Source organism: Littorina saxatilis, linkage group LG1 (assembly GCF_037325665.1).
Source record: "Littorina saxatilis isolate snail1 linkage group LG1, US_GU_Lsax_2.0, whole genome shotgun sequence".
Lineage (NCBI taxonomy): Eukaryota > Metazoa > Mollusca > Gastropoda > Littorinimorpha > Littorinidae > Littorina > Littorina saxatilis.
In genome coordinates this window covers 71,292,498-71,314,300 of record NC_090245.1, presented here as the reverse complement: position 1 = coordinate 71,314,300, position 21,803 = coordinate 71,292,498, and the positions used below count along the sequence as shown (strand labels likewise).

The 21,803-nt window shown below is 45.4% G+C and overlaps 1 protein-coding gene across 2 annotated transcripts; it reads right to left on the bottom strand.

Moving 5' to 3' along the window:
• Positions 1 to 1,942: 1,942 nt before the first annotated feature.
• LOC138977368 (armadillo repeat-containing protein 6-like) lies at positions 1,943 to 20,906 on the bottom strand. 2 transcript variants are annotated; one of them, XR_011459251.1, is made up of 6 exons: positions 20,397 to 20,906; positions 10,225 to 10,885; positions 9,170 to 9,315; positions 8,103 to 8,372; positions 7,396 to 7,668; positions 1,943 to 5,359 (listed from the first exon to the last, which is right to left on the bottom strand). XR_011459251.1 is itself a non-coding variant. In XM_070350268.1 (5 exons), exons 1-5 carry the CDS (start codon positions 20,511 to 20,513, stop codon positions 7,456 to 7,458), a joined length of 1,407 nt encoding a protein of 468 aa, XP_070206369.1. In that variant the 5' UTR covers positions 20,514 to 20,906; the 3' UTR covers positions 5,650 to 7,455. The 2 variants fall into 2 exon arrangements, 1 of the variants encoding a protein (XP_070206369.1); XM_070350268.1 differs by lacking the exon at positions 1,943 to 5,359 and having other exon boundaries at positions 5,650 to 7,668.
• Positions 20,907 to 21,803: the final 897 nt, after the last annotated feature.

The window sequence follows — 21,803 nt, the reverse complement described above, 5'->3', positions numbered from 1 at the left end:
TCTCTCTCAATTCACGAAAATTGTTTTTTCTCTCAACTTTTTACGTGCTTAAGCTTGTTCGAAACGTGTGTTAATTTTGCATCAATTGACAATCAAGTTTGTTTGTGTGACGTGTCTGTTAATGTGTCATTTTGTGTTGATCTCTCTTACACACACACACACATACACACACACATACACACACACACACACACACACACACACACACACACACACGTACACATGTGTAAGTGTTCGCGTTCGTAAATGCAACTGAAATTAATTATAATGACATTGTGGAGATACGGAAAACGCAACAAGAAACTCCCCGGTACATCGTCACCCAAAATGAGCTATTCGACGTCCTGCTTGAGGCACATGTCAACACTGGGCACGGAGGCGAGAAAAAAACCAAAATAAGTACGCGAACATTTCCGGTAAAATGATTAACTGTTTTGTGTCGGCCTGTGAAACCTGTTGCTTCAGTGGTTGACGAACTAAAACACATGTGGCAAAACCTTCGCATTGTACATGGGCGGGCTCGACATCCCCAGAGCCAGGTTTCAGTAGAGCGATCGAACGCAGATGTGAAGCAAATGCTGATAGCGTGGACCATCGACAACAGCACCAGTAACTGGTCTGAAGGGCTCCGCTTTGTCCAGCTACAAAAGAATTCATCCCCACACAGAAATCTGCAGAACAAAACTCCATACGAGGTGTTGTTTTGGGAAAAACCGAGATTGGGTCTGCAGAAGACCTTTCTGCCTAAAGAAGTTGCAGACGTGCTGACGACAGAGGAAGAGCTGGAATCTGCCATACGAGAGATGACAGGGGCCGAGCGGAAGTTGATGACGAGGCCATGGCCGTACCAGAGATGACAGGGCCAGAGGGAGTTACAGACGAAGCCATGGCCATACCAGAGTTGACAGGGGCGACAGAACCCGTTTCTCAAGACGTTATGGCAGTAGACAAAGAAGATGTGGCTGCCAGTGCAGATTTAGAGACTGGAGATGAGGAATCAGCACAATCCGATTGTTCCCAGGCAGATCCCAGATCTCAAGAAGAAGAGAATGACAATACATCTGATGACCCCACAGTTGCTGAACACATGAAGAAGATAAGGGCGTGCCGAGCGGAGGCTTCACTTGGCCAAGAAAAAAGTAGCGCTCAAATGCTGTCTTCAAGCAATGCCAAACAACCCTCCCTAAACGTCGGGGACTGTGTCCTACTTCCAGTGTCTGAGTTTGACAGGGGTCGACTCGACGCCAGAAATATCCCCGGAGTCGTGTCTAAAATCACAGAACACGGCGCGTATAGGATCGCTACAAAGCACGGCGTCGTCAATACTGCTTATTCCAGAAACCAGTTACAGAAGGCAGATTGTCAAATCCTAAAGCTTCAAGATACAAACACAGCCGTTTCTTCTTTTAACAAAAATCGCTACTAAGCATTCCGCCCATGGTGGTCAGGGGTTTGCAAAATGCGCCTGTCAGACATCCTGCAGCTCCAAGAGATGCGCTTGTAGAAAAAGCGGCACTCTCTGCCACAGTCACTGCCACCCGAAAAACAGCAAATGTAAAAACAAATAAAAATTACTACCAAACTGTATGTCAGCCAAACAATAACCTGTGTTTGTGGTACTGAAAGATGAAAATAGCAGCTTAACTTGTATTGTTGAGGAGCGTTCTTTTTCACAATTATGCGTAATTCTTCATGTTCATCTATTTGTTCATCTTTTCCTATTATCGTTCTTTTGTTTCGAAAATAAATGTTTGCATCACTAGTATACTGTGTATGTGTGTGTGTGTGTGTGTGTGTGTGTGTGTGTGTGTTGTGTGTGTGTGTGTGTGTGTGTGAGTGTGTGTGCATTCGTGCTAAAAAGTATATTAGCACAGTCATGGTCAGTATCGACGACAACACACACACACACACGCACACGCACACGCACACACACACATACAAACATACACACTAAACTCACTATTGCCGATTTCGCGTAATGGGCAACTTGCCTATTACGCGTAATCGGCTGCCGATTCCGCGTAATCGGCTGCCGAATTCGCGAAATAGGCAAGTTTTAGAGGCGTTTACGCGATTTCGGCAAAACGCTGCCGATTTCACGTATTGGGCAGCGTTTTGCCGATTACGCGAAATGGGCAAAAATGTTGCCCATTACGCGGAATCGGCAATTACGTGAATTCGGCACGACACTTACACCCTTGGCTATTATCTGATAACATGATCATTGGACTTTGTTTGTGATTGTTATAGTAAAAATCGATATAATGACCATTTTTGTCAAAAGTTACAGTTTCCAAACTTTCACACACACACACTGCACGCAGAAAACACAGCTAAAACTGGTGTCAAACATCAGGTTCTCACATTACAGCCCATAACAGTATCCTTCTGTGTGGTAATCCATAAATCACTTCTTGTAGAGCTTCCAGAACACTGTATCATTTGAAAACAGGTCTACGAGTTGATGTCTGACTTTCGGCCGCCATTTTGAATCTTATAGATCGGAAAAAACTTCTAAAAATGTTTTTACCGCAGGGTACTAACTTATCTGAACGATCAATGGGAAAGAACTGTGTTTAAACCCCTACAAGAAGTTGGACAGTGGTTACCTCCCATTTAGTTTTCACAAATGTCCTGAAAAGTGCAGATGTAAATGCCACGTACCTAGTGTGGTGTTCTCTAGTCTAGAGCACAACTAGGACACGAACGAAGTGGACAAACTGCAAAGAGCGCGTGGCTGTTTGGGTCGGCTTTATTTGAACCCTGAGCAGGCAGAAGTGCCCGGTGACTGAATACCGAAACCGATTACAAGAATCCGATTACTCTACATCTCCCTTTCTTTGGAGTGAGCGTTAGCGTTCATTCACATATCCCAAATTTCTCTCGGCTTGATGATCCGACCGGCTCTGCTGCGGATGACTTCAGTAGTAGGGGCATCTGCAGTCGATGTATCCTTTGTCTCTTCCTCAGTGGACGGCAGTGGCGGTGGAGGCAGCTGACTTCCTGGTGACACATCGTTTTCAGTTGCAGCGTGAGCTGGCAGGAGGGACGTTGCTCTTGGAATGTCACCAGGTCGTGGAGAAGGCTGGAGACTGCGTTTACGGAGATGGTGTCGGTTTCGTCGTTGGTTTCCAGTTGGGGTCTGAAGTATGTAGGACCGAGGATTTGGCTGAGAGTTCACGACGGAACCCTCGGTCACACGAGGAGTCTTGATCCAGACTGGTTGATCTGGCTGATACATAGGAGACAAGGCTTTGACACGATGACGCTTGTCGAAGTATGCCTTTTGTTTCATTTTCAGCTGATGATCCTTCTCCTTGAACTTGTCGACGTCTGGGTGATTGGGGATGTGGGAACTCATGGTCGGGATCGTAGTTCTGAGTTTTCTTCCGTTCAATAATTCTGCTGGGCTGTATCCCTGTTGGAGTGGGGTAGCTCGGTAGTTCAGCATTGCTAAGTAGGGGTCTTCGGCTTTCCTTAAGAGGTGTTTTACCGTTTGCACTGCCCTCTCCGCCTCTCCGTTCCCTTTCGGGTAATGCGGACTGCTGGTTATGTGCGTAAATCCGTATGTTTCACCAAACTTGGCGAACTCTCGGGAACTGTATTGGGGACCGTTGTCCGAGATGACTACCTCTGGGATTCCTTGGCGACCGAAGATGGATTTCAGATGCTGTATGGGTGTATGACAAACCACACATGACCACGTATCTAGTACGTGCTGGGCGGTGAAGGGGTTAAATATAACTGTTACAGCGTTTTAGTGTTGCTGTTTTTGTTATGTTCAGTGATGACAATTAGGTATTATAGATGATGGTGATGATGGATAAATACATTCTTACAAAGGATGAGCTAGAATGCAGACATGTTAGTTATACAGGGTGACCCCCCAAAAATGTTAATAACTTCTACATCTGTTGACAGAATCACTTCATATAAAGGATACATACATTTCAGCCTATGCATGACCCTGCTGTGGGAAGGAGACCGTGATATTGTTGCATCACTCCCAACTGGTTATGGAAAAAAGTGTCGTCTGCTTCGTAGCCAAAGTTGATTATCACGTGACACTTTTGCCATATTTAAAGTTGTTTGCACAGTAAATACACCCGCGAAAGATAGCTCGCTTGAAACTGTCTTACATATCAATTCCTTTGATATCTAAAAATTACACAACACCATGAAAAATCATTATCTCATTAAAAGCCGGATATGACGTGAAAAATCATTATCACGAAAAGCCGGATATGACGTCATCAAAGACATTTATCAAAAAAATGAAAAAAACGTTCGGGGATTTCATACCCAGGAACTCTCATGTCAAATTTCATAAAGATCGGTCCAGTAGTTTAGTCTGAATCGCTCTACACACACACACACACACACGCACACGCACAGACACACATACACCACGACCCTCATTTCGATTCCCCCTCGATGTTAAAATATTTAGTCAAAACTTGACTAAACATAACAAGAAGGGCAAAGCCCATACGACTCACATGCTTTACACATTTTTCCTACCAAAATACATGTGACCTTGACCCAAGGTCAAGGTCATCCAAGGTCATGCAACACAAAGCTGTTAATTCAAGACATAGGAAGTACAATGGTGCTTATTGGCTCTTTCTACCATGAGATATGGTCACTTTTAGTGGTTCACTACCTTATTTTGGTCACATTTTATAAGGGTCAAAGTGACCTTGACCTTGATCATATGTGACCAAATGTGTCTCATGATGAAAACATAACATGTGCCCCACATAATTTTTAAGTTTGAAACAGTTATCTTCCATAGTTCAGGGTCAAGGTCACTTCAAAATATGTATACAATCCAACTTTGAAGAGCTCCTGTGACCTTGACCTTGAAGCAAGGTAAACCAAACTGGTATCAAAAGATGGGGCTTACTTTGCCCTATATATCATATATAGGTGAGGTATTGAATCTCAAAAACTTCAGAGAAAATGGGAAAAATGTGAAAAATAGCTGTTTTTTAGGCAACATTTATGGCCCCTGCGACCTTGACCTTGAAGCAAGGTCAAGATGCTATGTATGTTTTTTGGGGCCTTGTCATCATACACCATCTTGCCAAATTTGGTACTGATAGACTGAATAGTGTCCAAGAAATATCCAACGTTAAAGTTTTCCGGACGGACGGACGTCCGGACGGACGTCCGGACGGACGGACGGACGGACGACTCGGGTGAGTACATAGACTCACTTTTGCTTCGCATGTGAGTCAAAAAGGGCAATTTTTTAGCTTAGCATACACAGGTGGTAATAATCATGTTGATCACAGCTTACATCTTCTATATCTATATATATATATCCCAAAGCCTTTCCCAGTTCTGTGCAGTACCCCTCTATGAGTTGTTCTTTGCTACTGGTCACAAGTGGGGGTCAGCTCACACGGACGCATTTTTTCAATACAGTCGAGGGGAGAAACTGGTCACAAAGCACCCAGTACATGCCAGAGAGATAGGAGAATCGGCACAATCAAAGAAAATACCAAAATCATTCAATAAATATGGAAATATTAAGATTTACTGTGAAAATGCTAGCAAAATTGGCGTCCAAAAATGGGAACGCACACTTGGTGCGTCTTTGAAGACTTACCTCCCGTTCTGTGTTGTTAATAATAGTCGTGTTTGTGCTTGTTTGTTTGTTTATTTGTTGCTTAACGTCCAGCCGACTATGCAGAGCCATATCAGGACGAGGAAGGGGGGGATGAAGGGGGCCACTTGTCAAGCGATTCCTGTTTACAAATGCACTAACCCATTACTTGTGTCCCAGCAGGCTTTAGTAAAACTAAATTAATACCTACTGGAAGATTACCAGTTTCCAGTATGTTAAAATAGGCTTAACCTATCTACTGCTGGACTTACATCAGAACACTAACAGAGTGTTTGTGCTGTTTTTGTTGAAATAGTATCTAATAAAACTGATACAGTTCTTGAAATGTTGCAAATTATTGTTGTCTTTGTGAAATGCGAGAGTGTTCTGAGGCGTAATCTGCATACGGCTGATGTCCCACATAGGGTTCCCCACTTCGATCAGCGTATCACTCCAAATGAGCTTCATAACAGAAAAGCAGATACACTACCAAAACACTGCATAACAGATCTACAAGTCTGAGCCAGAATCATTGAGATTTACTTTCTGTATAAAATATTGCAATCAAATTTGTTCACGCCGTCACACAAATAACGCAGGTTACTCTCGCCTTCGATTCAAAGTAACTCCAATCTGACTGACTTACCATCGAAACGCAGATGACGAACTGATTCACCACACATTTGTGGTATTTTACACACAAATTTCAACTGTGTTGTTTCGCGATAAACAGCCATAAACAAACAAATGTGGCGCCGTCACGTCGCCTCGGAAGGAATAACGCAGGTGACCAAGACTTGTTTCCGATACCTGTCTGATTAAAATCATCGTTTTTTTCACCAATGACGGCTCTTTGGCAGATCTGGTGAGTTGGAAACTGTCTATATGAATGTTTCATTTAATGTCAAATGCGTACATTCTTGTCGATATTGTTACCTTTGGGCTCATAAATTAAGTCAATCGTCGTGTTGTCCGAAAGTGACTTTTGTCAGCATAGAACTTACTGTGCTTTGATCATTGACTGAGAAGAATCTTCCGATGACACTAGTTCATTTCACTACGCGACTGAAGATCTGCAAGGAAACTTATGGCAGGGGAAACAGAGACTATAGCGTATAGTCTCTGGGGGAAATAAGCTTAACTGAAGACGAATAAGCGGAGTAACTGTTCTTCAACGGATTGCTCTCACTTCTCTATATATTTAGATCTTGTCGTCTGCTAGTCTGCTAGTAAGTAGTCTTCGGTCGTGTGAAAGTCACATCTATTTCGACTGTGTGCATCGATCCGTGTAGTGAAATGTTGATCTTTGATGATTTGGCAACATAACTTCGCTAAATGTGCTTCGAGTGTATCTCCCCGTTAACCGCATTTGAAAACGTTTTTTAACAAGACCATGTTTCGACAGCCCAGACGGGGAGGATCCTCGATAGCTCACAGGGTATATAATGTTTTCCGCCGTTTTTTAAAGAATCCTGTCAAATGTGCTATTCCAAAAGTACCCTATCAGGCTATGACACGACTCGAGTGGCAAAGAACATTCTCTGCAATTCCTGTCTCAGTCCGTGCAGCCGTTTCGGGTCCTATCGTCATCATACAAACATACACACAAGAACCAGCTTTAAAAGTTAGATTATGTAGGAACCATGTGAACCAGTGATTTTTTCTTATGTACAACAGATACTACAGTATTTCTGCTTTATGAAAAGCAATATTTCAAAAACAAAACTAGAGATTTGAATTTTGACCACTTTTCCCCCTTTCTGTCACCAGTACTGAAGAACAACTCCTATACAAGCCCGGACCTCACCAAGCAGCATTATTATTTAAATTGTTAGTGACACAGATCAGTACTGTATGGATCCTTTCTGTCCTGTCCAGAGTTCCTTGAGGTGTACGGCACAGCCTAGATCTCTGAGGGCAGCTTTGGCTTCATCGCCACACTCCTTGTGATTTGCAGCTGCCTGGTTCAACAGTGGTTCTGCCCCGAGCTCCAAAATGGCTGGACCATGCTCGCGAGTCCGGGCCACCAAATTTCGCAGTATCATGCAGGCTTGTTTCTGAAGAAAAAAATCAAAGGGCTCTAATCTTGGATTACTTGCAAAACCAAGCACACATTTAGAATATGTTGCATCATAGACCTGTAATGTGAGGCTTCTTATTACGCTGATAAAACACCATAGACCTGTAATAAGAGGCTTCTCATTACACTGATGAGAGAACACCCCAAAATTATGGGCGCTATTGGCATGCTAAAGGTTAAACAGGCTTGCCACCGAGAAGAATCAGCTGCAATGAAGGGACACTTTTACCAACAGTGTTCTCTCATGACATCTGACAGATATATACATGTAGTGATGTACCACTGTGTACACTTCGCATAATCAATAGCATATACATGGTCTGCCCTCAAACCAAGTCCTACCAGGAAAATTAATTCTTCTACAAAATACAATGTTAAAAAAAATTAATAACGTGACAGGGTTATACATACTTGAACACTAGCATTTTTTGGGTGAATTTTCATGGCCTGAACAACTGCTTCATGACCGCGACATTCAATGACCTTGTTGCAGTGGGCGGGATTACGCAAGGTCAAGGCTGCCAGTGTAGCACATGCCCCTTCTGCGATGGCAGAAATGCTATCGTGTTTCACTATGGCTGCCACAGCCAGCTCAATTCCTCTCTGCTTCATGACAGCGACCTTGACCTTGTCACTGCCAGCCAGGGCCCGGAGAGTCACCAGAGCTTGCCGAACAATAGTCTGCAGATCAAGAAAACAATATCACTGTAAAATAATGTGGCTTGCTCATTGATCACAGGGACACCAAACTTTATTTCTGATACATCGGCTTTATCTCTGCTAGATCACTCATACTGATGATAACTACTGACAGAGGAAAGATGACGGGCTGGACATTTTGTTGACAGATCGTTCCTTTAAATTTGTACCAACACTTAACAGTACCTCAGGGCCTAGCATTGGAAAAAGTGAGTTCAGCTTACAAAGGCGGGGGTCTGGGGGCCGCAGGAGGCCTCCAGTGGGGTCCAGAGGCAAAGCCCCTGGTGGGGGTTCGGGGGGATTTGAAGATTTTTTACCTAAAATGACCCCCCCCCCCCCCCCCCAAAGAAGATTGAGCAACTAAATTATGTCATAGTCCATAGTCTGTATCGGCACATTACTTCTTCCGACTTGCCTTCCGCCTTCGGAACGAAATCCAGCCATTCCCACTTCCAGGAATACCTGGATTCTTTGTCACTGAATGGCTGACCACGTTCAACAATATCGCTTCGAGACATTATTTCAAGTCTAGAGCCACAAAACACCGGCACAAAGTATGCTCGCGCGATGCCAGAGGAAGTGCGTGCTCAAGCAAAGTGTCAAACCGATTGAGAATTGAACCGAACGGCGCACAAAACGAAAGCTGGGACTGTTTGGGTTTACCGTTTGGGAATAACAGGTTTTTGCATTTCGGCGTACACCAAATCGAGTTCCGCGCACTGGAGATGTTATTTCGGCGTAAAGTACGCCGAACGGCTTACAATGCTAGGCCCTGGTACCTTGTCTGGGATGTTCTTCTCAAAGGCCTGCAGGACGAATTGAACACCGCCCAGGTGGAGGACCTCCTCACAGAACTCGTTGCGCACAACAAGGCTGCCCAGTGTCAAGAACAGCTCCCCAAGCACACTGACGTTGTCTGCATACACTGCACACACAAAGATGCAAAATTTTCTCAACACAGAGGCAAAAAAATAAGGGAGCTAATTACTGTTTTAGTTCCAAAACCTCAAACCTTTAGACAATATGGACATTTTGTTTGTTTGTTTGTTTATTTGTTGCTTAACGTCCAGCCGACTACGCAGAGCCATATCAGGACGAGGAAGGGGGGAAGAAGGGGGCCACTTGTCAAGCGATTCCTGTTTACAAATGCACTAACCCATTACTTGTGTCCCAGCAGGCTTTAGTAAAACTAAATTAATACCTACTGGAAGATTACCAGTTTCCAGTATGTTAAAATAGGCTTAACCTATCTACTGCTGGACTTACATCAGAACACTAACAGATTAAACTATACATGAATCGCGAGACAAGCGGCAAGAGAAGAGATTTTTGGAAAAAATACAGGTGAATGAGCAAGAAGGCAGAAAAAAGAAAAGAATTCATGAAGAAAGAGAGAGCATGACAGGAAAGAGGAACCAAAAATCTACCTAACAGCAAACTAGAAAGCTCCTGCGGTTCCAAAAACAGGAGGGGCCTTTAATTTCATGGGACAATATGGACATGGACAATATCTTTATTAAATCTATTTCAGAACAGATACACAAAATAAGCTGTTTAATAACAGCAGCAGTGACAGGGGGAGGAGAATTACCCATATATATGTAGATATAAAACACAATACAACACAGTCAACAGGATAGGGGTCATACCAATGCAACAAATAATATATGCCTCAGTGACCGAAGACCAAGGCCTGAGAACAACAGTAATTATTATTTTAGCCTAGGTCATCTCTAAATGTTCATAAGTTTAATTAACTGAATAACATCACAACATAATCATCCAGTTTCTGTTCAACTGAAACAATGAAAGACAAGGCAGACATTTGTATTACCTTCACATATTTTGAGGATGGCCTTGAGTGCATCTCCTTCAGTGACAATCATCTTGGCATGTTCATGAGCCTTGCCGAAAGGGACTCGAATGTCGTCATCAAATGTCAGAACTCTCAGCGCAAAGCATACCTCCCTCACAAGCTCAGCATTTGTTTGCTGTGACTGGAGTAGCCCTGCCAACAACTTGATCAGATCTTTTCCCACAAAGTTTTGCCTGTTGCCTTCATGCTTCACACAAAACAGCCTTATCAGTCGAACTACCAAGACGAGGAGTTCAACATTGTCTTTAAAGTCTGAGAGTAACTGCACAAGCAAAGCGCTACCCTCTTCATCTAGTAGGTCAGGTTGACCGTTGATCAGCGCACACAATGACTGAAGCAAGGATTTCATCACAGGGGCGTCTCCTGAGAATTTCTTCAAGAGTTTGATCAGTGTTGGGTAGGCCTGATTGTTTCCAGCCAGGCAGCGATGAGAAAGGTCAATGTTACACTCATCTCGAACGACATCAAGGTCAGGTAGGGCAGCAGCAGCATTCGAAGAGTCGTTGCTTGCCAGCAGAGACAGTCTCTGGATGGCTTCCACCACTGGATGAACTGTATCAACAGCTCCATCTCCACTGTAAATGCTGACGTCTTGGATGATGTTTGACAGATTCACCCCCTGTAACCAAAAATATCATCTTCATGTAACTTCACAGGCGACAATGTAGCAAACAGTCACATAATATATATACACAGCTGCAAGAGAGTAGTTGGAAGTTGTATGTACATGTATAGAGAATACTACATGGCTTGCTGTGTCGTACCAGATTTACACGAGTTGTTTTTTTAAATATTGAACTCCGAGCGAAAGCGAGCTGTTCACTATTTGAAAAAGCAACGAGTGTTAATCTGGTACGACACAGCAAGCCATGTAGTATTCTGTTTATCCTACATACTGTACTTACGTGTATTTTACTGAAAATGTCCAGCATTCGAGGCAGCTAAATTGAAGACGCTTGTTTTGGAACCTCGATCTCTTCTAAAGCCTCGTGCAATCTATTACGTCAAAGCAAAGAAACGTCACTCTGAAAGTGTGGCGTAAAGTGTGGCGTGACGTGTTAGTTCTAAAGATTCATCGAGGGTAATTAGCGAGCGCAATTTGCGTTTCTATAATGACGTTTGTCTCGGTGATTTTGGTGTAACCCCCACTATTTTTATTGATAAATAATAAATTGGAAAATTTCCTAAATAAATTATCATTTAATTAATATACTTACCCGAATCACATTAGCATTGAGTCACCTGAGATGCTTATCACTGAAAAACGCTTACCCGGCTAAAGAATTTAAAGGGAAGCAACCCCATCACCAAAACGAAAGTGAAAGTAGCTTTGGTAATGGGCCAGTACACCGGGAGTTACCTCCCATACGGGTGTATGCCACGTCACTTCCTCTAGGAACACGTGCCTATTATCATACGGCTTTAAAAAATCTTAAAACCATAAGCGGGGCAGGTGGGAGGGAATACAGTATGTGATTCGGGTAAGTATATTAATTAAATGATAATTTATTTAGGACATTTTCCATTTAATATCATATTCTTACTCCGAATCACATTAGCAGATAACATCAACAAGGCGGTGGGCTAGAAATGAATCAAAACTCACCATCAAGTTCTGGACAGGAACTGGCCTGCTGCTATGAGCGCTGGAAGGCCTCTGGAGCCATCCTGTCGAAGAGCTGTGACGTCCCGAAGATAAAAGTTTATGAAAACATCTTCGGAACGCCAATACGCAGTTGTCAGCACCTCCTCTAGACGTCTGGAGCGCAGAACTGCCAGAGAGGATGCCCACGCCCTCGTCTCATGGGCTCGGGCCGAGTCAAGTGGCAAGGAGGGCATAACCCCCCCCTCTTTGTGCGCCTCCACTCATAAGCCTGCTTGATGAGCGAGGACACCCACCGGGCCAACGTTACCTTCGACAAATCTTTCTCGCGCCTAGTAAGGAGAGAGATAAACAACAACTTCTGAGAACTAGACCGAATCGGCTGAGTCCGGGCTAAGTACAGACGAAGTGCCCTCACAGGGCAATTGACCGAATCGGGGTCACCCGGGGCCAACGCGCTGGTCAGAGCCTTAACTCTAACCAGCGGAGAGGCCTGCCCCGGAGACTGATTCTTGGCCAGGAAATCAGGCCGGAAACGCAAAGATGCGGAACCGTCCGGCTCAAAGGAGATATCTCCAGGCTGACCCGACAGGGCGTGGACCTCGCTACCCCGTCGGGCCGTAGCCAACAAAAGGAGAAACAGCGCTTTGCGAGTGACATTGAACAGACTGGCCTCGCTTAAAGGCTCAAAATCCGCAGAACGAAGGAATTCCAGGATTAAAAACAAGTCCCACTTGGGAGCGGGCAAACGAGCTTTAGCTTCCTTAAGAGCAGCCCCTTTAATGACTGCAGCTATAACGCCCCCGACTCGAACAGAACGACCAATCTGCTGAAGAGTCGCCGAGATAGCGGAGCGCCGGACCCTCAACGAGGAGACTGAGGCGCCCTGTGAAGACATGAAAGAGAGGTGGTTAGCGACCTGAATAGAGCGCGGAGCCACCGAACTCACCCCTCTAGCTGAACACCAGGCAGTCCATGCCTTCCAGTGGGAAGCATAAACTGAAGAGGTGGACGCTCTATGCGAGCGAGCCACCAAGTCCAGAGTCAAAGACGACGCCCCAGAGCGCTTCAGCGAGTCCCGAACAACTTCCACACGTGAAGCTTCAGAAGACTGGGCTCCTCGTGTGGAATGCCTGTTCGGGGCTGCACTAGTTCCCCTCGCACGAGTGCGAGAGGAATGGGGGGCCCTTGGGCAAGCCGAAGAAGATCTGGAAACCAGACCTGCGACGGCCACAGAGGAGCGACCAGAAGAAGAAGGGCCGGCTCCTCCATCTCCGCTTTCCGGATTACTCGGCTGAGTAACGGAAAGGGAGGAGTCTGAAGATCTGTATGTGCCCCCCAACCCTCCCTGGACGCATCTGTAAAGAGGTCCAGGTCGGGGAGGGGCACGACGATCGGAACACCTCTGCAGACCCACTCCGTGTGCAACCACGGAAGGGTCGCAGACTGGAACCATCCCTGCAAAGGGATGAGGGCGTCCCAGTCCACCAGAGGAGAGTCCACAAACGGCTTCAGCGCGAACTGAAGTGGACATTTGTGGACCCGGCCCCGTGAAACCAAAAGAGCCATAGACTCCATCTGCCCCAAGATGGAGGCGAGCGAGCGGATGGAAGCCATCAGGAGAGGTAAAGTGGAGCGAATCTGAGCTTGGAGCTTGTCCACCCTTCTCTGAGAAGGCTGGACAGTCCAAGCGACCGTGTCGAAAGACATCCCCAGATAAGTGAATGTCTGTGACGGGGTCAGCTCCGACTTTACCCGGTTGATCGAGAACCCCAACCAGTTGGATTCTCGAAGAACCGTCAGGGTATCCTGCGAACAGCCGCTCTGGGACTGGTTCACGATGAGCCAGTCGTCCAGATAAGCCCGCAGACGGATACCCTGGGACCTCACCAGTGCACAGACCTGTCTCACCACCATGGTGAAAATCCACGGTGCGAGAGACAGCCCGAAAGGGAGTGCGCGAAACTGGTAGATCTGATCTCCCCACCGGAAACGAAGCCATTTCCGGTCGGTCGGATGCATAAGAATGTGAAAGTATGCGTCCGTGAGATCGATCGAGGTCACCCAGTCTCCTGGGCGGAGAGAGTCTCGGACAGAGGCTGGTGTCTCCATCTTGAATTTTATCTCCCTCAAGAAAGTATTGAGGAGAGATAAATCCAACACGGGACGCCATCCTCCTGATGCTTTGGGAACAGCGACCAGACGCCCGTAAAATCCCAGGGAGCTGTGGACCCGAACTCTCTCCACCGCGCCCTTCTGCTCCAGGGAGGCAATTTCCGACTGCAAGACGGAACGTGCTTCCTGCGAGAAGGGGGGCTTGAACCGCGGAGGCACTCGGGTAAGAGGCGCCTTTTCCTCCCGCCAGAGTAGACGGAAGCCCGAACTCACCACTCCCACAATCCATTGGCTGTCTACTACCGACATCCAACGAGAAAGTGCCCGGGAGGGGCCTCCCGCCATCACCAAGGTGGAGGGCGGGAGGGAGGTGAGATCGGGAGCGCTTCATTGGGGGTGTGGCTTACTTCCAGAGCCGCCACGCCCCCTCCCCGATGCCGTCCTCTTCTTCCCACCACGAGCGGCCGGCGAAGCCTGCCGCTTCTGAGCTGGCTTGGGGTTAGACGATGTCTGAGCCTGCTTCTGTTTAGAAGGCTGAGACTGTTTCACCCCCTTCAGAGTGTAGTCAAGGAACTGACTGTCCTTGTTTGACTGAATCTCCTTCTGTCTGGCATCCAGTGCCAGCGGACAGAAGAGAGACTCCTCTGAGACCGGGGAGACTCTCAAGGTCTCCCTAGTAGCCAGCTCCGTGAATTGGGACTGCGAGAGGAAGAGATCCCTCCTGCAGAGTACCGCTTGGGTGTACTGCAGGGAGGAAAGACGCAATTGTTCCTCATTGACCTTGGCCAATGCGGTCAAAAGCGCAGAGACATCGTCCGCATTCTGTTCTTCACTGAGAGTGAAAGGAACTAGCGAATCGGTCAATGCCCGAGACAGAGCCCGAACGAGAGTCTCCGCAATGGAGGACAGTTCGATCTGCCGACGTCCAACCTCCTCAGCAGAGAGGAGGGAAGCCTCGGAAACCGGCAAAACCGAATCACGCTTGATCGGTTTAGTCAGAAGAGGCAGCAATTCCCGGGAAACCGGAAGGGTAGCCCTAGGGAGTGCAAAAGACGCCAGCCAATTCTGGCTCTGATTGGGCATGCCAAGCTTCCTATTGGCCGTAGGCACGAAGGAAGAGGCTTGGGCAGCTGAAGCCACCCACTGCTGAGCTGATTCCGGAACTGGACCAAAAGGAAGCAGTAACGGAACAGGCACTGGCCGAATACCACTCCCCGCATGTGCTGGACGAACCAGTGAATGCGAAAGTTGGTAAGCCACTGACGGAGACTCGGCGAACCGGAAGGAAGAAACATCCTCCTGTGCCGGCCGGAAGTCCGCCATGGCAGAAGGAACGAATGATGCGGAAGAGTCCGCAGCCACCACCCCTTCAGGAAAATAACGAGACGTTACTTCCGCCGCGACGTCAAGAACAGACTTGAGCTTCGACGGAAACACGCCCCGCGACTCCTCGCTGACCACTGATGGAGCATCAGAATAGTCACACGTGGAACCATGACCGAAGTCACCAGTTCCGGAAGCAGAAGCATGCCCTGGCAAACCGGAAACCGGAAAAGCCTGAGCACTAACGTCATCCTGCCGCCCAAAACCCTGTGAAGGTAAAGGGTAAGCAGGACGACCATCCGCAAAAACCGGAGCTGGATGAGCTGACGTCACTCCCCCGACTGAGTGGAGTGATGCCTGCTCAAGCCTAGGCGCTTGAAAGCCGGAAGGCGCACGCTGTAATCCACTATCTGGTATCCGGAAGGAACCACCAGAAAAGGAAGAAGCGTTTCCGGCCGAAACCGGAAGTGTAGTCAACGGAACCGCAAAATGCGGAAGTGAAGACTGCACTGGTTGACTTCGCGATCCGGAAGGACCGGAAGTCAGTGAATACTCCATCCTGCCGCGACCGCCGTAGCGTGCCGGAGCGGACGGATCATCACTTCCGGCAAGTGCCGGAAATGCGGCAGTCGAAACCGACTGCCGCCGCTGTTCGAACAAGTCCGGGGCCTCGTAGGTTATCGCCGGAAATGAAAGATCAGCAAGGTATCGGTCGTGACCCGATGCGAAAGAGCTGTCCCCCGAAGAAGAACGTCCAGGCGCCTCACGAGGGCTATCGGACCAGCTCTGCTTACCAACCGACGCTGAAGAGGGAGGACGCTGCTCCAAGCCGGAAGTGGAGGACAAAGACACGGAAGCCAATGCCCGGACGTCACTGCCAGATGCCGGAAACGCCGAACTGCTGGCGACGGAACGCTGAAATTCTGCCTGCACCAAGCTGCGGATTTCTGGAACCAGTGACTTTAACAGAGAGGAAACCAACGCACCTTGTCCAGGTGCTAACAAAGAAGACGAAGTCTCCGAAGTAGAGACAGGTGCAGAAGTAACAGTAGCGCTAGGCGCCGCAAAAGAAGCAGAAGTAGTAACAGCGCTAGGCGCCGAAATTGGTACAGCCAACAAAGTGTTACGCTCTTGGTCTGTAACAAGTAACGTTGCTTTGGAAGAGGAAGCCTTAATTTTCCCCTTGGGGTCCGACTTGCCACGGCGCTTGTCTGAATCAGACATGTTGACAACAACACGTGGCAACGCGAAAAAATTTACTGAAACATAAGTCTAAACGACTGGAAAATTCAGTAAACACACGCACTAATGCGTTAACAAAATACTATAGCTAAACTTGCCCCACAAGCAGAGGCACGGAGAGCTACAAACAAAGTCACACGAGCTAGAAAACTAACTCACACAACAAAATGGCGACACGCAAGACACTGACACAAACGTCAACAACACGTGGCAAAGTAAAAAAGATTTACTGAAACGTAAGTCAAAACGACTGAAAACACAGTAAACACACACGCTTACGCGTCAACAAAATACTAAAGCTACACTTGCCCAAACAGAAAGAGGGCACGCAGAGCTACTAGCAAAGTCACACGAGTTAGCTAACTAACTCACACAACAAAATGGCGAAACACGCAAGTCACTGACACACAAGTCCGTAAAAAACGGACAACGTACAGTAACGAAACAGCGCAAACAACCAACAACAAACGGGAACGAGCTCACCAAACTGTAGGCAAGGCGAGCAGACAAGCTGGGTAACGTGGCCGGCGGGTGTCACTCAAACACACAAGGTCAGCCACAGAGCGTCAAAAAGTGAACCGTCCTCTCCGAGGTGAAAAAGACGTATGATAATAGGCACGTGTTCCTAGAGGAAGTGACGTGGCATACACCCGTATGGGAGGTAACTCCCGGTGTACTGGCCCATTACCAAAGCTACTTTCACTTTCGTTTTGGTGATGGGGTTGCTTCCCTTTAAATTCTTTAGCCGGGTAAGCGTTTTTCAGTGATAAGCATCTCAGGTGACTCAATGCTAATGTGATTCGGAGTAAGAATATGATATTAAATGTGTGGTTACTAGTCAAGGGGAAGTAACAAGACAAATTGATACAGATTTGTTGAGCTGAGTAGTTGTGTCCCTTTGAGTAGTTGTGTCCCTTGATTGAAATTATGACCTTCAACCCAATTGAGTTTTTATAATTGATTTACCTTTTTCTTTTTGCTGTATTAGACTTTGGATTAAATGTTGTAATTTTGATGGGGTGAAAGAAAATTATTATTTTTGAGGCATGTAAAAAGGTTATCGTTTTTTGCCATGAGACTGCTCCTCTGTCCCGCCATGAAATTGAAAGGCTGTTGCTGAATGTAAGGTGTGGAGAAATCTACAAAGATCGGTGTGTCCTAATCAAGGTTAGACAGTGTTTTATTGTAATTTTGTTAAGAAATGTTTTGTCTTTCATTTGGTATTCATTTTAGGTGAGATTGTACACTGGATTTCATAGAAATGAATTTTATTGGAAACCGGTCATGTGGCAAGATGATGGAATAGTGAAATTTCAGTTGGGCAATTTATTCTAGGTTTATCATTCTTTGAATGCATAAATGAGTGTTATGATTGTTTCTGAGTCTAAATTCATTGTTTTGGTAATGTTTCAAGCTTTTGGTTGTAAATGATCGTAATATTTTTTGGAATTTGCGCCAAGAATAACATGGGTCTGTTTGCGCATGTGCAAGGAAATTAATTCTCGTGGATTATGCCCCTTGCATCAAGATGGCCGCGCCCATGCATTGTGTAAACAAAGGGTTTGTTTGGACTTTGATTTCGTCTGAAAGCCATTCAATTTAGGAAATGGATAGTTTTTGATGTGAAAATAGGTGAAATGAAATACAGTTTTTGGCATTGTACTTTTTGGAGTTGTCAAAACAAATTTGGTTTAGAAAATGTACCTGTAGTGGCTAACATAACTGGAGAGTGATCGGTAGTGGAGTTTGAGGCTTGATGTGTTCTTATTACTTCATCAAGGATGGATTAATTTTGAATTGCGAGTAAAGATTGTCATCATGTTGTGTAGTGAGTAGGCCTGGTAATGACAGTCAGTAGAGTAGATTTTGAATAAAGAATCTACTGGATTATTGTATAATCTGCTGTAATTATCCACTAGATAATTTTGTACACAGTTGATATGACAATGGTCTGAAAGTGAGAGTATTAGTGGTAATGGTAGTTTTGTGAAACTACAATTTTTTCATTAGAATCCTAAAGATTCTATGTTTGTTTATTGATCACTTGTAAAAGTTAACATCGTGTTCTAATGCGTTGTTCTGCTTTGCAGGGCCACAGTCTTTTTCCCTGAAGGTTCCATTCATTCAAGAAATTAAATATAACAAAAGAACCATTTTCGGTCGTCTTTACTTTCAACAGTGTGAGGCTCTGCAGTCGTGAGTGAAGTGTGTGTGGTTGAAGTGCAGATCCTGTTTTATTGTAGTGAGGTCTACATTGGCATCATAATCAGTGGAAAAACAGGTCCCTGCCAGACTTGCTTGACATGACCTCATTTACATGATATACACACGTGTGATTTGAACAATTATTATCTCACGGGTGTCTCTCTCACGTATGTAGGATAAATATATGAACGGAAACATAGTTTGATCAGATAGCTTAGATGATGGAGTACCGGTTGACGCTGTGTACCTTGATTTTGCTAAGGCATTCGATTGTGTTCCGCATGTGCGGTTACTGAAAAAACTAGAAGCATATGGTATCCATGGACTTGTCAAAGACTGGATCGGTGATTTTCTAAGTGATAGAAAGCAAAGGGTGAAGGTCAATGGGTCTATGTCAGACTGGAAAGACGTGACAAGTGGAGTGCCCCAGGGCAGTGTGCTGGGCCCGGTTTTATTTGTTATATACATTAACGATCTCCCTGAAGTTTGTGAGCAGTCTGTGCAGCATGTACGCTGATGATACAAAAGTGTACCGACAAATCAGAACTTGTGAAGATAGCAAGGAACTCCAGAGGGATTTGGACAGTTTGGTCGACTGGGCAGACAAGTGGCAGATGCGCTTTAATGCAGATAAGTGTAAGACATTACAGTTGGGTACAAAGAATCAGAAACTTGTGTATAATATGAGAAAACCTGGCAGCGTGGACAGGGTTGATCTGGAAAGCTCAAGTGCAGAAAAGGACCTTGGAGTCAATGTAGACAGTGAATTGAAATTCTCAAAGCACGTGGAAACACAAGTCAACAAAGCAAACAGAATCCTGGGTCTCATTAGACGGTCTTATGAGCATTTGGACGCAGAAACGCTAAGACTGCTCTTTGTTGCACTTGTACGGCCTCATCTGGAGTTTGCAAATGTGGTGTGGAGTCCCCGACTCGAGAAAGATAAAAATTTGATTGAAAGTGTATTAAGAAGAGCCACGAACTGACGAAGTGTATTCCAGGCGGTTGAAGACCTTGAGTTATGAAGAGCGTTTGAGAGTTTTGAAAGTTCCAAGCATGTGCTATAGGCGTATCCGGGGAGACATGATTGAAACATACAAATTCATGCATGGATACTACGATTGCAAGAACCCACTGGAGCTGAATAGCCTTAAGTTTTGTAATACCCGTGGACATCAGTTCAAGCTCAAGAAGAAACAATGCAGAACAGCTCTCCGACAATCTTTCTACACGAACAGAATCATAGACACATGGAACTCCTTGGATAAGAATGTGGTAGAAGCGCCGACAATGAACAGTTTCAAAAATCGCTTGGACAATGCACTGAAAGATTATATGTATAGCCCAAATGTCAGTATGCCTCTCACTACACCAGCCAAGAAAAAGTTGATAGAATAGGCCACGGTCAAAAGATCGTGTAGGTTACCTAGCCCAAAGTTAGGCTAGGATAGCAACTGATCAAAAGATCAGACAAAGGCTTAACAGCCTAAGTACCAGTCTGATAACATAACATAACATAACATATCAGTTCTGATTTGGATCAGCATATTGCAGAACACACACGCACGCACACACACACACACACGTACACAAACAAACACAATTTAACCATCACCACCAACAACGAGGCCACTCAACTAACCTGTGATTCAAACTGCTGAACAGCATCTTGAACAGCATCCTCCACTGACATGTCAAACTCCTGCATGTTTTCCTTCACAATATCGTCAAACGTCAGTTGGGTTATGACTTTCGCCATTTTAAATTAAGTAAGTAGCCTACACGGCTATTTAAAAATTATAATAACTTGAAGTATTCCTTAAACTTGGCTGTGGTAAATTATATCTACTGCACTCCTTCCAGAATCGTCTGTTGGTCACTGTTGCCGTTGGAGTTTCAGACGCGATGAGTCACAACATGTAAACCATCCAAACAATCAGCTTAAATATCTACTTTTCGCTGAAATAGTCGACGTTTCTGAAAGTAAACTCAAACTAAATAACGCTAAAGTTCAAGATTACCAAATAGAAGATACGGAAATGTAATTCATATTGACACGAAGCCAGGAAAAAAGAGAAATGTAAGAAACGCGACAAAAGTGTATCAGTGGTCTCTCAAGTCGTTTTGCAGACGAGTTCCATGCCGCTTGACCTATTCACTTATCAACGGATATGACTACGCAACAAGTATAGATCTTCATTTAAAACAAAAATTGGGTTATGAGTTACGACAAATACTACACGATTTTTGTGTGAGAGTTTCGAACTGTTTTAAAATTGTTTTGATATATATATATAAAAAGTTGCAATGATTAGTGATCGATTTGCACATAGGTTTCAGCAGTCTCAGATTATTACGCGTTCATTCTGATGCTTCCGGTGGTCAGCAATGTGGTGGTCAACACTGTGAGAAGCTAAACATGTTATTAAGGTAAGTGCATTGCACGATTGAACGCATAGTGTACATCACTCATTGTACGTGGTATGACATTTTTTTTAACGAAAGGGATATAATGCTTTCCAGCCCTTTACGACGAGTGAAAACAATGCATTTTCGACAGAGAGCACGCGTCGTCTGCTACACAAGGGAAGCGACCGCATTGTGGGAAGTGTTGGGCGCAAAGTAAAAATCCGGGGCAGAGTTGGAATAATCGGGATTTTCCGAAACCTCATTTTGATTTCCAACAAAGCGCCGCATTTCCGGAAACGAGCTGCCTCGTTCTCGAAATGGCAACCCTTCGACTGGCACGAAAAAGTATACCCTTTTCACAGGTCATGAATAAGGTATATGAACAAGCAAGGTCTTATACAGGGGAAGTCTTGAATGGGGGAGGGGGGGGGGGGTACACTGTGTAACACTTCTCTCAATGACACTCGGTGCATGCAGCTAGCTAGTTGCTGCTGTCTCGATCTATTTTGAACACAATGATTTTTTTTTCTCAGAGTAGAGTGTTAGTTTGTTACAACAGGCTGAAATCATCTTTAATTAATTTGAATTAACATTTTGCAACAATCAATCACATCAATATAGCGCACAGACTCGCACATCA